The sequence below is a fragment of the Molossus molossus genome, unplaced genomic scaffold (assembly GCF_014108415.1).
Source record: "Molossus molossus isolate mMolMol1 unplaced genomic scaffold, mMolMol1.p scaffold_m16_p_4, whole genome shotgun sequence".
Classification (NCBI taxonomy): Eukaryota; Metazoa; Chordata; class Mammalia; order Chiroptera; family Molossidae; genus Molossus; species Molossus molossus.
Genome location: NW_023425377.1, coordinates 71,380,150 through 71,403,022, shown reverse-complemented (window position 1 = coordinate 71,403,022; position 22,873 = coordinate 71,380,150). Strand labels below are relative to the sequence as shown.

Genomic DNA, 22,873 nt, shown 5'->3' with positions numbered 1-22,873 from the left:
CAGGGCTCTCAGGAGAGGCAGCGGCCCCTCCCTCGGAGATTCAACCCCACCCAGGTGGGCCATTGAAATGCAAATTGAAGTTCATTAACAACCAGCATCTGCCCCACCCTCGGGAAATCACCTTATACTGCGCACCTGAGCAAGTTTTTCATTCAACTGAGGACCCAGGGCTCTTCAAGTAACCGCCACTGATAGCCTCCAGGGAAAAAGCTGGAGGATAACTGAACCATTCCTGGGCTGGCAACTCTAACCAGGAAAGTAAGACTTGACAGTGGTGTTTAACGTGGGTCCTCCCCCGTTCATCCAAACCCAAGAGAGGGAGCCACAAACAGCAGAACACCAACACCCACAGGGAAAATTTGGCGGGTTTCAAAGCCCACTCTGATAGCCAAAATGGCGAAACAGAAACACATGCCAAATGAAAGAAAAGACCTCCACTGAAGATGAGATAAATGAGGAGCAGTTAAGCAAGTTAACAGAGCTAGAATTCAGATCCATGATCTTGAGGAAGCTCAACAGCATGAGTAAGGACATCAACACCATGACTAAGACATAGAAATATTGAAAATCAACCAATTGGAAATTAAAAACCACAAACAAGAAATGAAGAATGATATATCAGAAATAAAATTTAAAAAAACATATTAGAAGATCTAAACAGCAGAGTAGAGGAAGTTGAGGACCAGATCAGGTAATTTGTAAACAGGGTAGAAAACAAAATCAACCAATCAGAAAAACAAATGGAAAGATAAATTAAAAAACAGGAAGGCAGCTTAAAAGAACTGTGGGACAACTGGAAATGTATTAATTAACGCATCATAGGAGTCCCCGAAGAAGAAGAAAATGAGCAAGGGTTAGAGACTATATTTGAAGAAATAGGGACTGAAAACATACCTAATTTGGTAAAGGATGAAGGCATTCAGTTCAAAAAGCACAGAGAGCACCAAGTAAGAAGAACCCAAACAGGCCCACACCAAGACACATAGTAATTAAAATGCCAAAACTTAAAGACAAAGAGAGAATTCTAAAAGCGGCAAGAGATAAGCAACAGCTTACCTACAAAGAAACCCCCATAAGGCTCTCAGCTGACTTCTCAGCAGAACACTACAGGCAAGAAGGGAATGGCACAAAGTAATCAAGTTCATGAAAAACAAGAATCTAAATCCAAGACAACTCTACCCCGCAAGGCTATCATTCAAAATAGAAGGTCAAATAAAGAGCTTTCCAGACAAAACAAGGCTAAGGGAATACATTAGTGCCAAACCAGCACTGCAAGAAATGTTAAAAGGACTGCTGTAATTAGTAGAAGAAAGAGAAAGAAAAATATAAACAAACTAAACAAAAATGGCAATAAATAAGTGCATATTATTAATCACATTAAATTTAAGTGGATTGAATGCTCCAATAAAATGATAAACAATAGCTGATTGGATAAGAAAGCATAACTCATATATATGTTGTTTACAAGAGACACACCTCACAACAAAAGACTCACATAGGTTAAAATTAAAGGGATGAAAAAAAATCTTCCAAGCAAATGAAAAAAAGAAGAAGCAGCAGCTATGGTAGCAATACTCATATCTCATAAAATGGATTGCAAAATGAGGGCCATAACTAGAGAAAAAGAAGGCCACTACATAATATTGAAAGGATCTATTCAACAGAAAGATATAACCTTGATAAACATATATGCACCCAATATAGGAGCACCAACATATATTAAAATTTTTGGACGACTTGAAAAAAGAAATCGACAGTAATACAATCATGCCAGGGGACTTCAACAACCCACTAACATCACTAGATAGATCCTATAAACAAAAAAAATAGCAACAAAACAGAGACGCTAAATGAAGCACTAGACCAAATGGATTTAATAGATATCTACAGAGAATTACACCCCAAAACTACAGAATTCACATTCTTCTCAAGTTCACATGGGACATTCTCAAAGATAAACCACATGTTAGAACACAAACTAAATCTCAACAAGTTCAAGAAGATTGAAATTATATCAAGCATCTTCTCAGATCACAATGGCATGAAACTAGAAATCAATTACAACAAGAATATGCAAAAACATTTGAATACATGAAGGATAATAGCATGTTATTGAACAATGAATGGTTTACCATGGAGATCACAAAAGTAATTAAAAACTTCCTGGAAACCAATGAAAATGAACATACAACAGCACAAAATCGATGGGACACAGCAAAAGCAGTTCTGAGAGGGAAGTTCATAGCACTACAGGCCTATTTCGAAAAAAACAGAAAAAATTTCTAATAGACTATTGAACCTCACAACTTAAAGAACTAGAAAGCAAACAAAAAGAAAACCCTAGAGCAAGTAGAAGAAAGAAAATAGTGAAGATCAGAGCAGAAATAAATGACATAGAGACCAAAAACACAGTTGAAAGGATCAATGAAACAAAAAGCTGGTTTTTCGAAAAGATAAACAAGATTGATAGACCCTTAGCTAGACTCACCAAGAAACAAAGAGAGAGAACCCAAATACACAAAATCAGAAATGAAAGAGAAGTAACAACTGACACCACAAAAATACAAAAAATTATTAACAACTCTGTCAACAATTATATGGCAACAAATTTGACAATTAAGCAAAATGGACATATTTCTAAATACACATAGTCTCCCAAAACTGGACCAGGAAGATAGAAAACTTTAACAGACCAATAAAAACTAAGGGAAATGAGAGGTAATCAACACTCTCGCAGCAAACAAAAGTCCAGGCCCAGATGGCTTCACGGGAAAGTTTTACAAAACATTCCAAAAAGAACTAACAATCATTCTTTTCAAAAAATTGAAGAACAAGGAAGACTTCCTAACTCGTTTTATGAGGCCAGCATATTTCTAATTCCAAAACCAAAAAAAGACACTGCAAAGAAAGATAACTACACGCCAATATCCCTGATGAACATAGATGCCAAAATCCTGAACAAAATACTAGCAAATCAGATTCAGCAATATGTCAAGAAATTATTCACCATGACTAAGTGGGATTCATCCCAGGGATGTAAGGCTGGTACAATAAATGCAAATCAATAAATATGATACACCACATAAATAAAATGAAGAATGAAAACCACACGATCATATCAATAGATGCTGAAAAAGCATTCGACAAAATCCAACACGCAGTTCTGATAAAAACGTTCACCAAAGTGGAAATAGAAGGATCATATTTCAACATAATAAAGGCCATGTATGAAAGATCTACAGCCAACATCATACTCAATGGGCAGAAATTAAAGCATTTCTTTTAAGAACAAGAACAAGACAGGGATGCCCACTTTCGCCACTCTTATTTAACATAGTACTGGAAGACTTAGGCACAGCAATCAGACAGAAGAAAAAATAAAAGGTATCCAAATGAGAAAAAAGGAAGTGAAACTGTCATTAATTGCAGATGACATAACATTGTACACAGAAAACCCTAAAGACTCCATCAAAAATCTACTAGACTTAATAAATGAATTTGGCAAAGTAGCAGGATACAAAATTAACGTCAAGAAATCGATGGCATTCATATACACCAATGATAAACTCACAGAAAGAGAAACTAAAAAACAATCCCATTTACCATCGCGGCAAAAAAATTAAGATACCTAGGAAAAAAACAAAGAAATAAAGGACATCTTCACAGAAAACTACAGGTCATTGAAAAAATATGTGACTCATGAATCCATAAAAATCCTAGAAGAAACTGTAGGCAAAAAAATTTCAGACATCATATGCAGCAGAATTTTCACTGATACATCACCTAAGGCAACAGAAACAAAACAAACCAAAAAAAAATGAACAGATGGGACTTCATCAAACTCAAAAGCTTCTGCACAGCATAGGAAACAAGCATCAAAATGGAAAGGCAACCCACTGGATGGGAGAGCGTAATTGTCAATGATATATCAGATAAGGGGTTAACTTCTAATATATATAAAGTGCTCATATGACTCAACAAAAGGAAGACAAAGAACCCAATGAAAAAATGGGCAAGGACCTAAATAGAAATAGACACCTCTCCAAAAAAGAAATACACATGGCCAAGAGACATATGAAGAAATGCTCAACATCACTTATCTTCAGAGAGATGCAAATTAAAACAACAATGAGGTATCACCTCACAATTTTCAGAATGGCCGCCAACAAAAAATCATCAATCAAGTGTTGGCGAGGGTGTGGAGAAAAGGGGACTCTAGTACACTGCTGGTGGGAATGCAGACTGGTGCAGCCACTATGGAAAACACTGTGCTATTACCTCAAACAATTAAAAATGGAACTGTCATTTGACCCAGTGATCCCACTTCTAGGAATATACCCTAAGAAGCCGGAAACACCAATCAGAAAACATATATGTACCCCCATTTTGTAGCAGTACTATTTACAATAGCTAAAATCTGGAAACAGCCCTAAAGTCCATCAGTAGACGAATGGATAAAAAAGCAGTGGTACATACACACAATGGAGTACTATGCAGCTGTAAGAAAGAAAGATCTCTTATCCTTTAAGACTACATGGAGGGACCTGGAAAGTATCATCCTCAGTGAAACAAGCCAAACAGAGAAAGACAAGTATCATATGAACTCACTTATTTGTGGAATATAATGAACATAACTATCTGAGGAATGGGGTAGTCCCAGAGACATGAAAGTGGGGTACAGACTCACAATCCTCAGAAGAGGGAGTGGTGGAGGAGAGATAAACCACAGAACTTATATACATGTATGCATGAACATTGGACATGGACAACAAAGCTGGGCCAGGGCAGGGAGGGAGGGAGAGCGGGGAATCAGTCAGGGAAAAAGGAGAAACATCTGTAACAAAAAATTATTAATTAATTAATAATTAATTAATTAATAGTAGAAAATAAAAATATCCGCAAAAGAAAGTTAAAAAATAAAATATATCTTGAACCTGAAAAAAATAAATAAATAAAACAGCAATGAGGTATCATTTCACACCTGTCAGAATGGCCACCATCAACAAATCATCAAACAAGTGTTGGCGAGGGTGTGGAGAAAAGGAGACTCTAGTACATTGCTGGTGGGAATACAGACTGGTGCAGCCATTGTGAAAAACAATATGGTGTTATCTCAAAAAATTAAATTGCCATTTGACCCAGTGATCCCACTTCTAGGAATATACCCTAAGAAGCCTGACACACCTATCAGAAGAAATATATGTACCCCCATGTTCATAGCAGCACTATTTAAAATAGCTAAGATCTGGAAACAGCCCAAGTGTCTATCAGTAGAGGAATGGATAAAAAAGCAGTGGTACATATACCCAATGGAGTACTATGCAGCTGTTAGAAAAAGAAATATTTTATCCTTTGAGACGACATGGAGGGACCTGGTAAGTATTCTCCTAAGTGAAACAAGCCAAGCAGAAAAAGACAAATACCACAACATCTCACTTATTTGTGGAATATAATGATCACAACAGTCTGAGGAATAAGGTAGACCCAGAGATGTGGAAGTGGGGTACAGACTGATAACCTTCAGCAGAGGGAGTGGTGGGGGGAGGGAAGAGATAAACCACAGAACTTATATGCATGTATGCATAACCAATGGACATGGACAACAAAGCCGGGGATGGGGTGGGGGGATGTTGTGGGGGGATGGGGAGGATGGTATCAATGGGGTAAAAAAAGGAAAAACATCTGTAACAAAAATAAAATTAAATAAATAAATAAATAAAAATTTCTAAGGTGAAATAAAGAGCTTTCCAAACCAAGAAGGAATAAAAAAAATAAAAAAAATAAAAAAAATAAAAAAAACAAGCTAAAGGAGTTTATTGTTACCAAAACAGCATTGCAAGAAATACTACAGGGAATGGGGAAGGAGGAGGAGGAGGTGATTGCGGCAGAGGAGGAGGAGAAGAAAAAGAAGGAGGAGGAGGATGGGGAGGAGAAGGAGAAGAAGGAGAAAGAGAGGGTGGGAAAGAGGGGGAGAGAGAGAGAGAAAGAGAGAGAGAGAGAGAGGAACATAGGCATAAAGAATAAAATCGGCAGTAAATAAGTACCTATCTATAATAACCTTACATGTAAATGGATTAAATGATGCAATCAAAATATATAGGGTACCTAAATGAATAAGAAAATATGACCCATATATATGATGTCTACAAGAGACCCAGTTCAGAACAAAATACTCATACAGGATGAAAGTGAAGGAATGAAAATAAATATTTCCATGCGAATGGAATTAAAAAAAAAAGCTTGGGTAGCAATATTTATATCTGGCAAAATAAACTTCAAAACAAAAGCCATAAAAAATAATACCTGATAATAAGTCTGAGGTTGAAAGAGAAAAAAGGGGATATAGCAAGAGACAAATAAAGTCACAACCTAATACTAAAAAGATCAATCCAATAAGAGGATATAATTCTGGTAAACATACATGTACCCAATATAAGAGCACCTAAATATATTTAAAAACTCTTTGAGAACTTTGAGAGAGACTGATGGCAATACAGTCATAGTAGGGGACTTTAACACCCCACTGACATCACTGGATAGATCTTCCAGGAAAAAAAATCAACAAGAAAACAGTGACCTTAAATGATACACTAGATTAGATAGATTTAATTGATATTTACAGAACATTTCATCACAAAGCAGCAGAATATACATTTTTCTCAAGTGTACGTGAATATTCTCACAGATAGACCATATGATAGAACACAAAATAAGTCTTAACAAATTCATAAAGATTGAATTCATATCAAGCTCTTCTTGGATCACAATGGTATAAAACTAGAAATCAACTACAATTTTAAAAAACTCAAAATAGCCCTGGCCGGTTTGGCTCAGCGGTTAGAGCGTCGGCCTGCGGTCCTGAGACCCGGGTTTGGTTCCCGCTAAGGGCACGTACCTCGGTTGCAGTTTGTCCCTGGCCCTGGTCGGTTGTGCGGGTGGCAGCCACTCGATGTGTTCCTTTCACATCAATGTTTCTCTCTCTCTCTCTCTGTTCCTCTCTCTCCCTCCCACTCTACCTGAACAAAAAATGGAAAAATGTCCTCGGGTGAGGATAAAAAAAAAAAAATCAAAATATTCAAACACAAGGGGGTTAAATAGCATGTTATTAAACAATGAATGGATTACCAATGACATCAAGGGTGAAATCAAAAATTTTCTGGAACCAAGTGAAAATGAACACACACAACCCAAAATTGATGGGACACAGCCAAAGCAATCTAATAGATTAGAGGCCTAACTCAAGAAACATGAGACTCAGCCCTGGCCGATTTGGCTCAGCGGTTGGAGCATCGGCCTGCGGACCAGAGAGTCCCGGGTTCAGTTCCCGCTAGGGGCACGCACCAAAAAAAAAAGAGACTCTCAAATAAACTTTCTAACCCTACAACTAAACCAATCAGAAATAGAATAATGAGAAAAGTCTTGAGGAAGTATAAGGAAGGAAACAATAAAGACCAGAGCAGAAATAAATGACATAGGGACTGAAAAACAATAAAAAAAAAATCAATTAAACCAAGATCTCCTTTTTAAAAAATTAAAAAGATTTATGAATCTTTAACCAGAAATTCAAGAAACAAAGAGACAGTATTCGAATAAATAAAATCAGAATTAAAAGAGGCAAAGTAACATCACAGAAATACAAATGATGGTAAGAAAATATAATGAACAATTATATGCCAACAAATAGGACAACGTAGGCAAGATTGACAGATTCTTGGAAATATACAATCATTTAAAACTCAGTCAGGAAGAATCAGAAAACCTTAATAAGCTAATAACAACTAATGAAATTAAAGCAACAATTTTTTAAACTCCCAGAAAAAAAGTCTTGTACTGGATGGTTTCACAGGTGAATTTTACCAAACATTCTAACACCTATCTTCCTCAAACTATTCCAAAAATTTCAAGAGGAGGAAAGGCTTCTACGCTCTTTTTATGAAGCCAGAATTATCCTAATTTCAAAACCAAATAAAGACACTGCAAAGAAAGAGAATTACAGGCCAATGTTCTTGATGAACATAAATGCTAAATCCTCAAGAAAATATTAGCAAACTAAATCCAGCATTACACCATGATCGAGTGGGATTTATTCCCAGAATGCAAGGCTGGTACAATATTTGCAAAACAATAAATGTAATACATCACATCAACAAATCAAATAATAAAAGTCACATGATCATATCAATAGATGCAGAAAAGGCATTTGACAAAATCCAGCACCCATTTATGATAAAAACTCTCAGCAAAGTGAGAATATAGAAATCCTACCTCAACATAATAAAAACCATACATGACAAACCTACAGCCAACATAATACTCAATGGGCAAAAACTAAAATGTTTTCCTTAAGAACAGGAACAAGACAGGTTTGTTCATTTTTACTAGTTATTCATCACAGTACTAGAAGTCATAGCCACAGCACTCAGACAAGAAGAAAATACAAAAGGCACCAAAATTGGAAAGGAGGAAGTAAAACTCTCATTATTTGTAAATGACATAATATTGTACATAGAAAACCCTAAACACTCTACTAAAAATCTATTAAATTTCATAAATGAATTCATCAATGTATCAGGATACAAAATTAGCATCCAGAAATGGGTGGCATTTCTATACACCAGTAATGTACTATCATCAAAAGGAAAACTAGAAAAGAAAAAAATGACGATGGAGTGAAAGGAAGCTACACAGACTATCTTCCAGGACCAAACTGGAATTACAACTAAAATAAAGACAAATCATCAGAAAGAAGAAAAAAAAAGCAGCTTGAGAGAACCTGTATAACCAGGAACAGAAAGAGGACACCAAATCGAGCCTGCTAGGAACTGCAGAGGCACAAGAGGGCAAATTGGGAGCCCATGGAAAGCAGCTGAGGGCTGTTTTAACTGTGAGTAGTTCCCGCTGAAAAAGTAGAATTTTTAAAAAACACCAAATCAGCTACAACCATTCATCTTGGGCTCCAGCAGAGGAAGGGCAGACTGGAATGGAACAAAACTGTGGAGAGAATCAGGGCTCCTGGCTCAGGACAGAGCTGGAGTGGAGGACACTGGGAGATTTGTGCTAAATCACTGCCTCATAAGACAGTAGCCATATACTCAAACAGCCCCTTCTCAAGCCCCAGGGAGAAGCAATGACCTCCCCTCAGGAATTTAACACCATCAGGCCAGACCAGAGAAATGCATATTGAGGCTCATTAACACCTAGAGTCTGACAGCAAGCAAATGCCCAACCTGCTGGATATCCTCTTACACCTCAGAAATTTTTCATTCAGCTGAGGGCTACAAATTGAGGCTTATCAAGTAACTAAGAATAATCGCCTCCAGGAAAAAGCTAGAGGATAACTGAACATTTCTTGACCTGAAAAATCTACCCAGGAAGATAAGACTTGACAGTGGTGTTTAAAGTCAGTCTTCCACACTCATCCAAACCCAGTAGAGGGAGCCACAACCAGATGAACATCAACACCCACAAGGAAAATTTGGCAAGCTCCAAAATCCAGAGACAGCCAAAATGGTGAAACAAAGAAACAAATATCAAATGAAAGAACAAGAGAATTTTACAGGAGAAAAGATCAATGAAATAGAATTAAGCAAGATATCAGATGTAGAGTTCAGAGTAATAATCATGAGGAAGCCTCAACAACATGGGTAAAGAGCTCAACACCATGAGTAAAAATATACAAACACTGAAATCAACCAAATGCAAATGAAAAACCACCAAGTGGAAATGAAGAATGGCATAGCAAAAATAAAGAACACATTAAAAGAAATAAAAAACTATGAAGTATCGCCCTGGCCGGTTTGGCTCTGCGGTTAGAGCGTCGGCCTGCGGTCCCGAGAGACCCGGGTTCGGTTCCCGCTAAGGGCACGTACCTCAGATGCAGTTTGTCCCTGGCCCTGGTTGGTCATGCGGGTGGCAGCCACTCGATGTGTCCCTTCACGTCGATGTTTCTCTCTCTCTCTCTTCCTCTCTCTCCCTCCCACTCTATCTGAACAAAAAATGTCCTCGGGTGAGGATAAAAAAAAAAAAAAAAACTATGAAGTATCACCTCACACCTGTCAGATTGGCTGCCTCAACAAATCATCAAACAACAAGTCTTGGAAAGGGTGGGGAGAAAAGGGGACTCTAGTACACTGCTGGTGGGATTGCAGACTTTTGCAGCCACTGTGGAAAACACTGTGGTGTTACCTCAAAAAGTTAAAAATTGAACTGCCATTTGACCCAGTGATCCCACTTCTAGGAATATAACCTAAGAAGCCTGAAACACCAACCAGAAAGAATATATGTACCCCCATGTTTGTAGCAGCACTATTTATAATAGCTAAGATCTGGAAACAGCCCAAGTGTCCATCAGTAGACGAATGGATAAAAAAGTGTGATACATATACACAATGGAATACTATGCAACTGTAAGAAAGAAAGATCTCTTATCTTTTGAGATGGCATGGAAGGACCTGGAGAGTATTATGCTAGGTAAAACAAGCCAAGCAGAGAGAGACAAATATCATATGATCTCACTTATTTGTGGAATATAATGAACTAAACAAACTGATTAACAAAATTGACCCAGAGACATAGAGGTGGGGTACAGATTGACAAGCCTCAGAGGAGGGGAATTAGAAAGGGGAGAAATAAACCACAGAACGTATGTGCATGTATGCATGACCAATGGAAATAGACAACAAAACTGGGGATGGAGCAGAGGGAAGGGCGAGAAGGGTGTCAAAGGGGATAGAAAAAAAACATCTGTAACCAAAAAAAATTAATAATAAGTAAATAAATAAAATAATGTCAAAAAACAATATTTTGAATAATTTTATTTATGAATGTTTCCAATAACATTTTAGCTAACGTTTTATCATTAATATTGATGAACATGTGCCCTGATCAGTTTGGTGCAGTGGTTAGAACATTGGCCTGTGGGCCAGAAAGTCCCGGGTTCAGTTCCCACTAAGGGCATGCACCTTGGTTGCACTTTGTTCTGCCCTGATTGGGATCATGTGTAAGTGGCAGACAGTCGATGGGTCTCTTTCACATCAGTATTTCTCTTTCTTTCTTCCCCACTATCTCCCTCCTGCTCTGTCTGAAGATAAATGCAAAAATGTCCTTGGGTGATGATAAAAATAAATAATAAATAAATAAATAAATAAATAAATAAATAAATAAATAAATAAAATTATATATGTTTACTAATGTCTGCATAAGATTTATAAATATTATAAATGCTTTTTTTTTTTTTAAAGAAATAACCAGGAGAGTGGAGAAAGACAAGGATTGGATAAATGAATTAGAAGACAGAGTATAATTACCAATGATGTATCAGACAAGGGGTTAATTTCCAATACATATAGAGTGCTCATACAACTCCACAAAAGGAAGACAAAGAATCCAATTTAAAAAATGGGCAGAGGAACTGAATAGACACCTCTCCAAACAGGACATACAAATGGCTAGGAAACATATGAAGAAATGCTCATCATCACTAATCATCAGAGAGATGCAAATTAAAACAACAATACGGTATCACCTCACACCTGTCAGAATGGCTGCCATCAACAAATCATCAAACAACAAGTGTTGGCGAGGGTGTGGAGAAAAGGGGACTCTAGTGCACTGCTGGTGGGAATGCAGACTGGTGCAGCCACTATGGAAAACAATATGGTGTTACCTCAAAAAATTAAAAATTGAACTTCCATTTGACCCAGTGATCCCACTTCTAGGAATATATCCTAAGAAGCCTGAAACACCAACCAGAAAGAATGCATGTACCCCCATGTTTGTAGCAGGACTATTTACAATAGCTAAGATCTGGAAACAGCCCAAGTGTCCATCAGTAGACGAATGGATAAAAAAGCTGTGGTATATATACACAATGGAGTACTACGCAGCTGTAAGAAAGAAAGACCTCTTATCCTTTGAGACTACATGGAGCGACCTGGAAAGTATCATCCTAAGTGAAACAAGCCAAACAGAGAAAGACAAGTTTCATATGATCTCACTTATTTGTGGAATATAATGAACATAACAGTTTGAGGAAGGGGGTAGTCCCAGAGATGCGGAAATGGGATATAGACTGACAATCCCTAAATAGGGGGGTGGTGGGGAAGAGATAAACCACAGAACTTATATGCATGTATGCATGAACAGTGGACATGGACAACAAACTGGGGAAAGGGCAGGGAGGGAGGGGGAGGGGGTAGTCAATGGGGGGGGGGAGGAGAAACATCTGTAACAAAAATTAAATAATAAAAAAAAAGAAAAGAAAAAAGAAAAAAATCACCCAGAGAACAAAAAAAAAAAAAAAGATTAAAAAAAATAATAATAATAAAACAGAAAGACAGCTTAAGAGAACTGTGAAAAAATATAAAATGTAACAACATCCGAATCATAGGAGTGCCAGAAGAAGAACAAAATGAGCAAGGGTTAGAGAATATATTGAAAGAAATAGTAGTAGAAAACTTTCCTAACGTGGTGAAGAAAAAAGGCATACAAGTTCAAGAAGCACAGAGATGCCCAAGTAAGAAGAACTCAAAGAGGCCCACACCAAGACACATAATAATTAAAAAGCCAAAAATTATAGACAAAGAGAGAATCCTAAAGGCTTCAACAGATAAGCAACAGGTTACCTACAAAGAAACACCCATAAAGATCTCAGCTGACTTCTCAACAGAAACACTACAGGACAGAATAAAATGGCATAAAGTAATCAAAATAATAAAAAACAAGGATGTGAATCTAAGATTACTATATCCATCAAGGCTATCATTCAAAATAGAAGGTGAAATAAAAAGCTTCCCAGACCAAGAAAAAAGGCTAAGGGAATGAATTAGCACCAAACCAGCACTCCAAAAAAGGTTGAAAAGACTGCAGTAATAAACAGAGGAATTAGGAAGAGAAACATAACCAGAATTAACAAAAATGGCAATAAATAAGTACATATCGATAGTAAACTTAAATGTAAATGGATTAGACAGTCTGATTAAAAAACAAAGAATGGATAAAAAAGCATCACTCAGATATGTGTTGTTTACAAGGGACCCACCTCACAACAAAAGACCCACATAGGCTGAAAGTGAAGGAATGAAAAAATTTTTCCAAGTAAATGGAAAGCAAAAAAAAGCTGGGGTAGCAATACTCATAACTGATAAAATAGATTTCAGAATGAAAGCCATAACTAAAGACAAAAAAGGCCACTACATAATATTGAAATGATTTACCCAACAGTAAGATATAACCTTGGTAAACATATATGTACCCAAAATGGGAGCACCAAAATATAGTAAAAATCTGGAGGACTTCAAAGAAGAAATCGATAGCAATACAATCGTAGCAGGGGACTTCAACACCGCTCTGACATTTAACTTCATGCATTATAAAGCATCATATAAATGTTTGTTTTTAAGTTAAAAAGAGAGAATATACACTGAAGTCATGGCAAAGACAGAATACAAGCTTGGGCAGAAACTTTTCCTTTTTTTTATTTTTTATTAATTAATTTATTTATTTTTATCCTCACCCAAGGACATTTTTTGATATTTTGTTCAGATAGAGTGGGAGGGAGAGAGAGAGAGAGAAGCGTTGACGTAAAAGGGACACATCAAGTGGTTGCCACCCACACGACCCAACCAGGGCTGGGGACAAACTGCAACAGAGGTACGTGCCCTTAGCAGGAACCGAACTCAGGTCTCTCCGAACCACAGGCCAATGCTCCAAGACTGAGCCAAACCGGCCAGGGCTAATTTATTTATGTTACAAATGTTTCTCATTTTTTCCCCATTGACACCCTTCTCCCCCCACCATCCCCAGCTTTATTGTCTATGTTCATTGGTCATGCATACATGCATGTAAGTTTTGTGGTTTATCTCTTCCCCTATAAACCCCCTCCTCTAAGGCTTGTCAGTCTGTACCCCACTTCTATGTCTCTGGGTTAATTTTGCTCAGCAGCTTGTTTAGTTTATTATATTCCACAAATAAGGGAGATCATGTGACATATCTATTTCTCTGCTTGGCTTGTTTGACCTACCATAATACTCTCCAGGTCCTTTCATGCCATCTCAAAGGATAAGAGATCTTTCTTTCATACAGCTGCATAGTATTCCATTGTGTACATGTACCTCAGCTTTTTAATCCACTCATCTACTGATAAACACTTGGGTAGTTTCCAGATCTTAGCTATTGTAAATAGTGCTGCTATGAACATAGGGGTACATATATTCTTTCTGATTGATGTTTCAGGCTTCTTAAGGTATATTCCTGAAAGTGGGGTCACTGGGTCAAATGGCAGTTCAATTTTTAACTTTTTGAGGTAACACCATAGTGCTTTTCACAGTGGCTGCAAAAGTCTGCAATCCCACCAGCAGTGTACTGGAGTCCCCTTTCCTCCACACCCTCGCGAACACTTGTTGTTTGATGATTTGTTGATGGCGGCCATTCTGGCAGGTGTGAGGTGATACTACATAGTTGTTTTAATTTGCATCTCTCTGATGATTAGTTATGTGGAGCATTTCTTCATATGTCTCTTGGCCATGTGTATGTCTTTTTTGAAGAGGTGTCTATTTAGGTCCTTGCCCATTTTCTAACGCTACAACTTAAAGAACTAGAGAGTAAACAAAAAGAAAAACCCAGAGCTAGTAGGAGGAAAGAAATAGTAAGGGTCAGAGCAGAAATAAACATCATAGAGACTTAAAAATAATCAATTCAAAACATCAATGAAACAAAAAGCTGATTCTTTGAAAAAATAAACAAGATCAATGGACCTTTAGCCAGACTCACCAAAAACAAAAAGAGAGAAACCAAATAAATAAAATCAGAAACTAAAGCGGAGAGGTAACAACTGACACCACAGAAATACAAAGGATCATCGAAACATACTATGAACAATTATACACCAACAAATTGGACAATCTAGGAGACATGGACAAATTTCTAGAGACACACAGCCTCCCAAAACTGAACCAGGAAGAGATTGAACACTTAAATAGACCAATAAAGACAAAGAAAATTGAAGATGTAATCAAGAAACTTCCAGCAAACAAAAGCCCAGGCCCAGAATTTTACCAAACATTCAAAGAAGATCTAATACCCATTCTCCTTTAACTATTCCAAAAGGTCCAAGAAGACAGAACACTTCTAAACTCATTTTATGAGGCCACTATAATCCTAATTCTAAAACCAGTTAAAGACACTACAAAGAAAGAAAAATATAGGCCAATATCCTTGATGAACACAGATGCCAAAATCCTTAACAAAATACTAGGAAATCAAATTCAGCAATATATCAAAAAAATTATTCCCCATGACAAAGTGGGATTCATTCCAGGGATCCAAGGCTGACACAATATTCGCAAATCAATAAATGTGATACACCACATAAATAAGATGAAGAATAAAAACCACATGATCACATCAATAGACGCTGAAAAGGCATTCGACAAAATCCAGCATCCATTTCTGATAAAAACACTCAACAATGTGGGAATAGAGGGATCATATCTCAACATAATAAAGGCCATATATGAAAGACCTACAGCCAATATCATACTCAATGGGCAGAAAATAAAGCATTTCCCTTAAAAACAAAAACAGGGATGCCCACTTTCACCACTCTTATTTAACATGGCACTGGAAGTCTTGGCTACAGCAATCAAACAGAAAGAAAAAATAAAAGGGGTCCAAACTGGAAAGGAGGAAATGAAACTGTCATTATTTGCAGATGACATGATATTATACATAGAAAACACTAAAGACTCCAACAAGAATCTACTAGACTTAATAAATGAATTTGGCAAAGTAGCAGGATATAAAATAAGAATTGATGGCATTCTCATAAACCAATGCCGAACTCACAGAAAGAGAAACTAAAAAAACAATCCCTTTTACCATCACGGCAAAAAAAAATTGATACCTAGGAATAAACTTAACCAAAGAAATAAAGGACCTATTTTCAGAAAACTACAGATCATTGAAAAAAGAAATAGAGGGAGATATAAAAAAGTGGAAGCACATACCTTGTTCGTGGATTGGAAGAATTAACATCATTAAAATGTCCATACCACCACAAGCAATCTATAGATTCAATGCGATCTCCATCAAAATACCATGACATACTTCAAAGAACTGGAATAAATATTTCAAGAGTTCATATAAAACCAAATAAGACCCCAGATAGCCACAGCAATCTTGAAAAAGAAGGATAAAGTGGGAGGGATCACAATACCAGGTATCAGGTTATACTACAAAGCGACTGTAATCAAAACAGCCTGGTACTGGCACAAGAACAGGCATATAGACCAGTGGAACAGAACAGAGAACCCAGAAATGGACCCAAGACAATATGCTCAATTAATATTTGACAAAGGAGGCAAGAGCATACAATGGAGTAAAGACAGCCTCTTTAATAAATGGTGTTGGGAAAATTGGACAGCTACATGCAAAAAAAATAAAACTAGACCATCAACTTATACCCTACACAAGAAGAAACTCAAAATGGATAAAAGACTTAAATGTGACCTGTGAATTCATAAAAATCCTAGAAGAAAATGTAGGCAACAAAATTTCGGACATATACGCAGCAGAATTTTCACTGATACATCACCTAAGGCAACAGAAACAAACAAAAAAAATGAACAGATGGGACTTCATCAAACTAAAAAGCTTCTGCACAACACAAGAAACAACCATCAAAATGGAAAGGCAACCCACTGTATGGAAGAACATCATTGCCAATGATACATCAGATAACGGGTTAATTTCCAAAATATATAGAGTACTCGTACAACTCAACTAAAGGAAGACAAAGAATCCAATTGAAAAATGGGCAGAGGAGCTGAATAGACACCTCTCCAAACAGGACATACAAATGGCCAAAAGACATACGAAGAAATGCTCATCACTAATCATCAGAGAGATGCAAATTAAAACAACAATGAGGTATCACCTCACACCTGTCAGAATGGCCGCCATCAACAAATCATCAAACAACAAGTGTTGGCGAGGGTGTGGAGAAAAGGGGACTCTAGTACACTGCTGGTGGGAATGCAGACTGGTGCAGCCGCTATGGAAAACAATATGGTGTTACCTCAAAAAATTAAAAATTGAACTTCCATTTGACCCAGTGATCCCACTTCTAGGAATATAACCTAAGAAACCTGAAACACCAACCAGAAAGAATACATGTACCCCCATGTTTGTAGCAGCACTATTTACAATAGCTAAGATCTGGAAACAGCCCAAGTGTCCATCAGTAGACGAATGGATAAAAAAGTGTGATACATATACACAATGGAGTACTATGCATTTGTAAGAAAGATCTCTTATCCTTTGAGATGACAGGATAATGGGGAGGAGAGTGTAAATGGGGAAAAAGGGAGAAATATCTGTAATACATTCAATAAAGATGAGTTTTTAAAAAAATGGGCAGAGGACTTAGACAGACACCTCTCCTAACAGGACATACAAATGGCCAAGAGACATATTAAAAAAATAAAAGCTGAACATCAATAATCATCAGATAGATGAAAATTAAAACAACAATGAGGTATTACCTCACACATTCCAGAATGAACACCATCAATTGAACTGCCTTGTGACCCAGTAATCCGCTTCTGGGAATATATCCTAAGGCTACCATAACATCAATCAGAAAGAATATATGCACCCCTATTGTTCACAGTAGCATTATTTATAATAGCTAAGATCTGGAAACAGTCCAAGTGCCCATCAGTAGATGAGTGGATAAAATTGTTGTAAATTTACACAATGGGTTTTTCCACAGCTGTAAAACAGAAGAATTGCTTACCATTTGCAACAGCATGGATGGACCTGGATTATTATACTAAACAAAATAAACTAGTCAGAGTAAGACAAATATTACATTATCTCACTTATATGTAGAATCTAATGAGCAAAATAAACTGATGAACAAATGAGGTCCAGAAACAGGGATGCATGGAACACATGGACAGATCTCAGAGGGAAGGTGATAAGACAGGAAGAAATTAACCATAGAACTTACATGCATATGTGCATAGCTCATGGACACAGACATGGGGTGGGGTGGTGGTTGGGTGGTGGCAAGCAAAGGGAAGGAAAAATGGGGGAAATCTGTAATACTATCAACAATAGAAAATGAGTTTTAAAAAATTAATAATGATAATAAATATTTTAATATTTTAATTGATTTTAAAGAGAAAGAAATCGAAATATCAATAAGTGAGAACATCCAATTGGCCGCTTCCTGCATGCCCCTCACTGGGGATTGGGCCCACAACCTGGGCATGTCCCCCAACCAGGAATCAAACTTGAGACCTTTTGCTGCATGGGTTGACGTTCGAGCATTTTTTTAAATATAAAATTGAAAGGAAAACGTCTCAGGGATGTAAAGTACAACATAGGAAATATAGTCAACAATATTGTAGTAACCATGTATGGTGTCAGGTGGGTACCAGACATCGGAGTGATCACTTTGTAAGGTATATAAATCATATATATATATATATATATATATATATATATATATATATATTTTTTTTTTTTTTTTTTTTACTGTACTGAGATCTGACAAAAGGGAAAAGGTGTAAGCTTCCTCAGCCTCAAGCGGCCCTGTTCAGAGGCAAAGCCAAATGATAACTGGAGAGTTTTTGACCCAGGTGGCATCTAATCTGCCTCTCTTCTTCCTGCAGGTACCTGTCGAGACTGCCCCCAGAATGCTTTCTGTGTCAATGCCACCCACTGTACCTGCAACTCTGGATACACCCCTGAATCTAAGTCAGAATTTTTCACATACCCCTTGGAGAAATGTAAAGGTAAAGGGTCAATTTTCAAATCACCCAGAGTTGGAACTGGAAGGTAGACAACATAAGGTCTATGAGAAGGTAACAGTAATGTGCAATGCTGAAAACTACCACTTGACCTTCACCAAGAAAGAAATGCTTTCCTGAAGTCAGCAAAGGGGGTTCTTCCAAAACCTAGCTAAGTCTCAGTGTTCTTCTCTATAATGTGGGGAGGATAATGCTGCCTTCATGCCAGTGATAGGGGGACTGAATGAGGTAATAAATGTGACAGGACTTCACGGGTTATAAAACATCATATAAATGTTTGTTTTTAAGTTAAGGAGAGAGAATATGCACTGAAGTCATGGCAAAGACAGAATAAAAGCTTGGGCAGAAACTTTTCCTTTTTTAATTTTTTATTTATTAATTTATTTTTGTTACAGATGTTTCTCATTTTTCCCCCATTGACACCTTCCTCCCCTTCCCCCCCACTTTGTTGTATAAATGAGATCCAGAAACAGAGATGCATGGAACACAAGGACAGGTCTCAGAGGGAAGGTGATGAGACACCTTCTATCCCCAGCTTTGTTGTCTATGTTCATTGGTCATGCATACATGCATGTAAGTTTTGTGGTTTATCTCTTCCCCCACAAACCCCCTCCTCTGAAGCTTGTCAGTCTGTACCCCACCTCTATGTCTCTGGGTTAATTTTGCTCAGCAGTTTGTTTAGTTCATTATATTCCACAAATAAGTGAGAACATGTGATATTTGTCTTTCTCTGCTTGGCTTGTTTCACTTAGCATAATACTCCCCAGGTCCTTCCGTGCCATCTCAAAAAATAAGAGATCTTTCTTTCTTACAGCTGCATAGTATTAAATTGTGTATATGTACCACAGCTTTTTAATCCACTTATCTACTGATGGACACTAGGGATGTTCCCAGATCTTAGCTATTGTAAATAGTGCTGCTGTGAACAATATGGGTGCATATATTCTTTCTGATTGATGTTATGGTAGCCTTAGGATATATTCCCAGAAGCGGATTACTGGGTCACAAGGCAGTTCAATTGATGGTGTTCATTATGGCATGTGTGAGGTAATACCTCATTGTTGTTTTAATTTTCATCTATCTGATGATTATTGATGTTCAGCTTTTATTTTTTTAATATGTCTCTTGGCCATTTGTATGTCCTGTTAGGAGAGGTGTCTGTCTAAGTCCTCTGCCCATTTTTTTAAAAACTCATCTTTATTGAATGTATTACAGATATTTCTCCCTTTTTCCCCATTTACACTCTCCTCCCCATTATCCTGTCATCTCAAAGGATAAGAGATCTTTCTTACAAATGCATAGTACTCCATTGTGTATATGTATCACACTTTTTTATCCATTCGTCTACTGATGGACACTTGGGCTGTTTCCAGATCTTAGCTATTGTAAATAGTGCTGCTACAAACATGGGGGTACATGTATTCTTTCTGGTTGGTGTTTCAGGTTTCTTAGGTTATATTCCTAGAAGTGGGATCACTGGGTCATATGGCAGTTCAATTTTTAATTTTTTGAGGTAACACCATAGTGTTTTCCACAGTGGTTGCACCAGTCTGCATTCCTACCAGCAGTGTACTAGAGTCCCCTTTCCTCCACACCCTCAGCAACACTTGTTTGATGATTTGTTGATGGCGGCCATTCTGACAGGTGTGAGGTGATACCTCATTGTTGTTTTATTTTGCATCTCTCTGATGATTGGTGATGTTGAGCATTATTTTCTTGTCTCTTGGCCATTTGTATGTCCTGTTTGGAGAAGTATCTAATAGGTCCTTTGCCCATTTTTCAGTTGGGTTCTTTGTCTTTCTTTTGTTGAGTTGTATGAGCGCTCTATATATTTGGAAATTAGCCCCTTATCTGATGTATCGTTGGCAATGATGTTCTCCCTTATAGTGGGTCGCCTTTCCATTTTGATGGTTGTTTCTTTTGCTGTGCAGAAGCTTTTGAGTTTGATGTAGTCCCAGTGTTCATTTTTTCCTTTGTTCTTTTGCCTTAGGCATTGTGTCAGTAAAAATTCTGCTGCATATGATGTCTGAAATTTCATTGCCTACCTTCTCTTCTAGGACTTTTATGGATTCACAAAACACATTTAAGTCTTTTATCCATCTTGAGTTTATTCTTGTGTTAAGTTGATGGTCTAGCTTCATTTTTTTGCATATTGGTGTCCAATTTTCCCAACACCATTTATTAAAGAGGCTGTCTACTGCATTGTATGCTCTTGCCACCTTTGTCGAATATTAATTGAGCGTAATGTCTTGGGTCAATTTCTGGGTTCTCTATTCTATTCCATTGACCTATATGCCTGTCCTTGTGCCATTACCAGGCTGTTTTGATTACAATGGCTTTGTAGTATAACCTCATATCCAGGTTATAACCTCTTACGTTGTCCTTCTTTTTCAAGATTGCTGGAGCTATTCAAGGTCATTTTTGGTTCCGTATAAACTTTGGAAGTATTTATTCTAGTTCTGTAAAATATGTTATTGGTATTTTGATGAGGGTTGCATTGAATTGATATATTGTTTTGAGTATTATGGACATTTTAATGATATTAATTATTCCAATTTAGGAATAAGGTATATACTTCCACTTTTATATATCTTCCTCTATTTCTTTTTCAGTGCCCTGTAGTTTTCTGCAAATAGGTCCTTTATTTCTTTGGTTAAATTTATTCTTAGGTATCTTAATATTTTTTGTGGCAATGGTAAATGGGATTGTGTTTTTAGTTTCTCTTTCTGTGAGTTCATCATTGGTGCATAACAATGTCATTGATTTATTGACGTTAATTTTGTATCCTGCTACTTTGCCAAAATCATTTATTAAATCCCGTAGATTTTGAATGGAGACTTTAGGGTTTTCTATATACAGTAATATCATGTCATCTGCCAATAATGACAGTTTCACTTCCTCCTTTCCAATTTGGATTCCTTTTACTTTTTCTTCATATCTGATTGCTGTGGCTAAGACTTCCAGTACTATGTTAAATCTGAGTGGCAAAAGTGGGCATATTGGTGCCCATTGAGTATGATGTTGGCTGTAGGTTTTTCATATATGGCCTTTATTATGTTGAGATATGATCCCTCTATTCCCATATTGCTGAGCGTTTTTATCAGAAATGGGTACTTGATTTTTGTCAAATGCTTTTTCAGCATCTATTGATATGATCATATGATTTTGTTTTTTGTTTTTTGGGGGTTTTTTTGCTTGTTTGTTTTTTATCCTCACCTGATGACACTTTTGCATTTATCTTCAGATAGAGCGGGAGGGAAAGAGGGGTTAAGAGAGAGAGAGAGAAACATCGACATGAGAGAGACACATCGACTGGTCGCCACCCACACGACTGCAACTGGGGCCGGGGACAAACTGCACCTGAGGAACATGCCTTTAGCAGAAACCAAATCCAGGACTCTCTGCTCTGCGGGTTGACGCTCTAACTGCTGTGCCAAACCAGCCGGGGCTAATCATATGGTTCTTATCTTATATTTTGTTTATGTGGTTTATCACATTTACTTATTTGTGACTATTTTACCAGCCTTGTATGGATGAATACCACTTGGTCATGGTGAATAATTTTTTTTTTATGTATTGCTGGATCTGATTTGCTAGTATTTTTTGTTCAGGATTTTGGCATTTATGTCCATCAGGGATATTGGCCTGTAGTTTTCTTTCTTTGTGGTGTCTTTTTCTGGTTTTGGAATTAGAATGATGCTGGCCTCATCAAACATGTTTGGAAGTCTTCCTTCTTCTTGAATTTTTTGGAATAGTTTGAAGAGAATTGGTGTTAGTTCTTTTTTTTTTTTTTTTTTTTAATCCTCACCCGAGGATATTTTTCCATTTTTTGTACAGATAGAATGGGAGGGAGAGAGAGGAAGGGAGAGAGAGTGAAAAACATCGACATGAAGGGACACATCGAGTGGCTGCCACCCGCACAACCAACCAGGGCCGGGGACAAACTGCAACCGAAGTATGTGCCCTTAGCGGGAACCGAACCCGGGTCTCTCCGGACCACAGGCCGACACTCTAACCGCTGAGCCAAACTGGCCAGGGCAGTGTTAGTTCTTTGAATG

General features: G+C 37.3%; 1 protein-coding gene across 4 annotated transcripts in view; it reads left to right on the top strand.

Annotated features, from left to right (window-relative positions):
• ADGRE3 (adhesion G protein-coupled receptor E3) overlaps nt 1-22,873 on the top strand; it is a 125,118-nt gene that overhangs the window by 18,296 nt on the left and 83,949 nt on the right. For 3 of the 4 annotated variants that reach the window (XM_036239886.1, XM_036239887.1, XM_036239885.1), the window contains exon 3: nt 18,678-18,800. In XM_036239886.1, coding sequence (XP_036095779.1) covers nt 18,678-18,800 — 123 coding nt within the window. Of the gene's footprint in view, nt 1-18,677; nt 18,801-22,873 lie in introns of those variants that run through there. The other variant, XM_036239888.1, reaches the window with a different exon arrangement.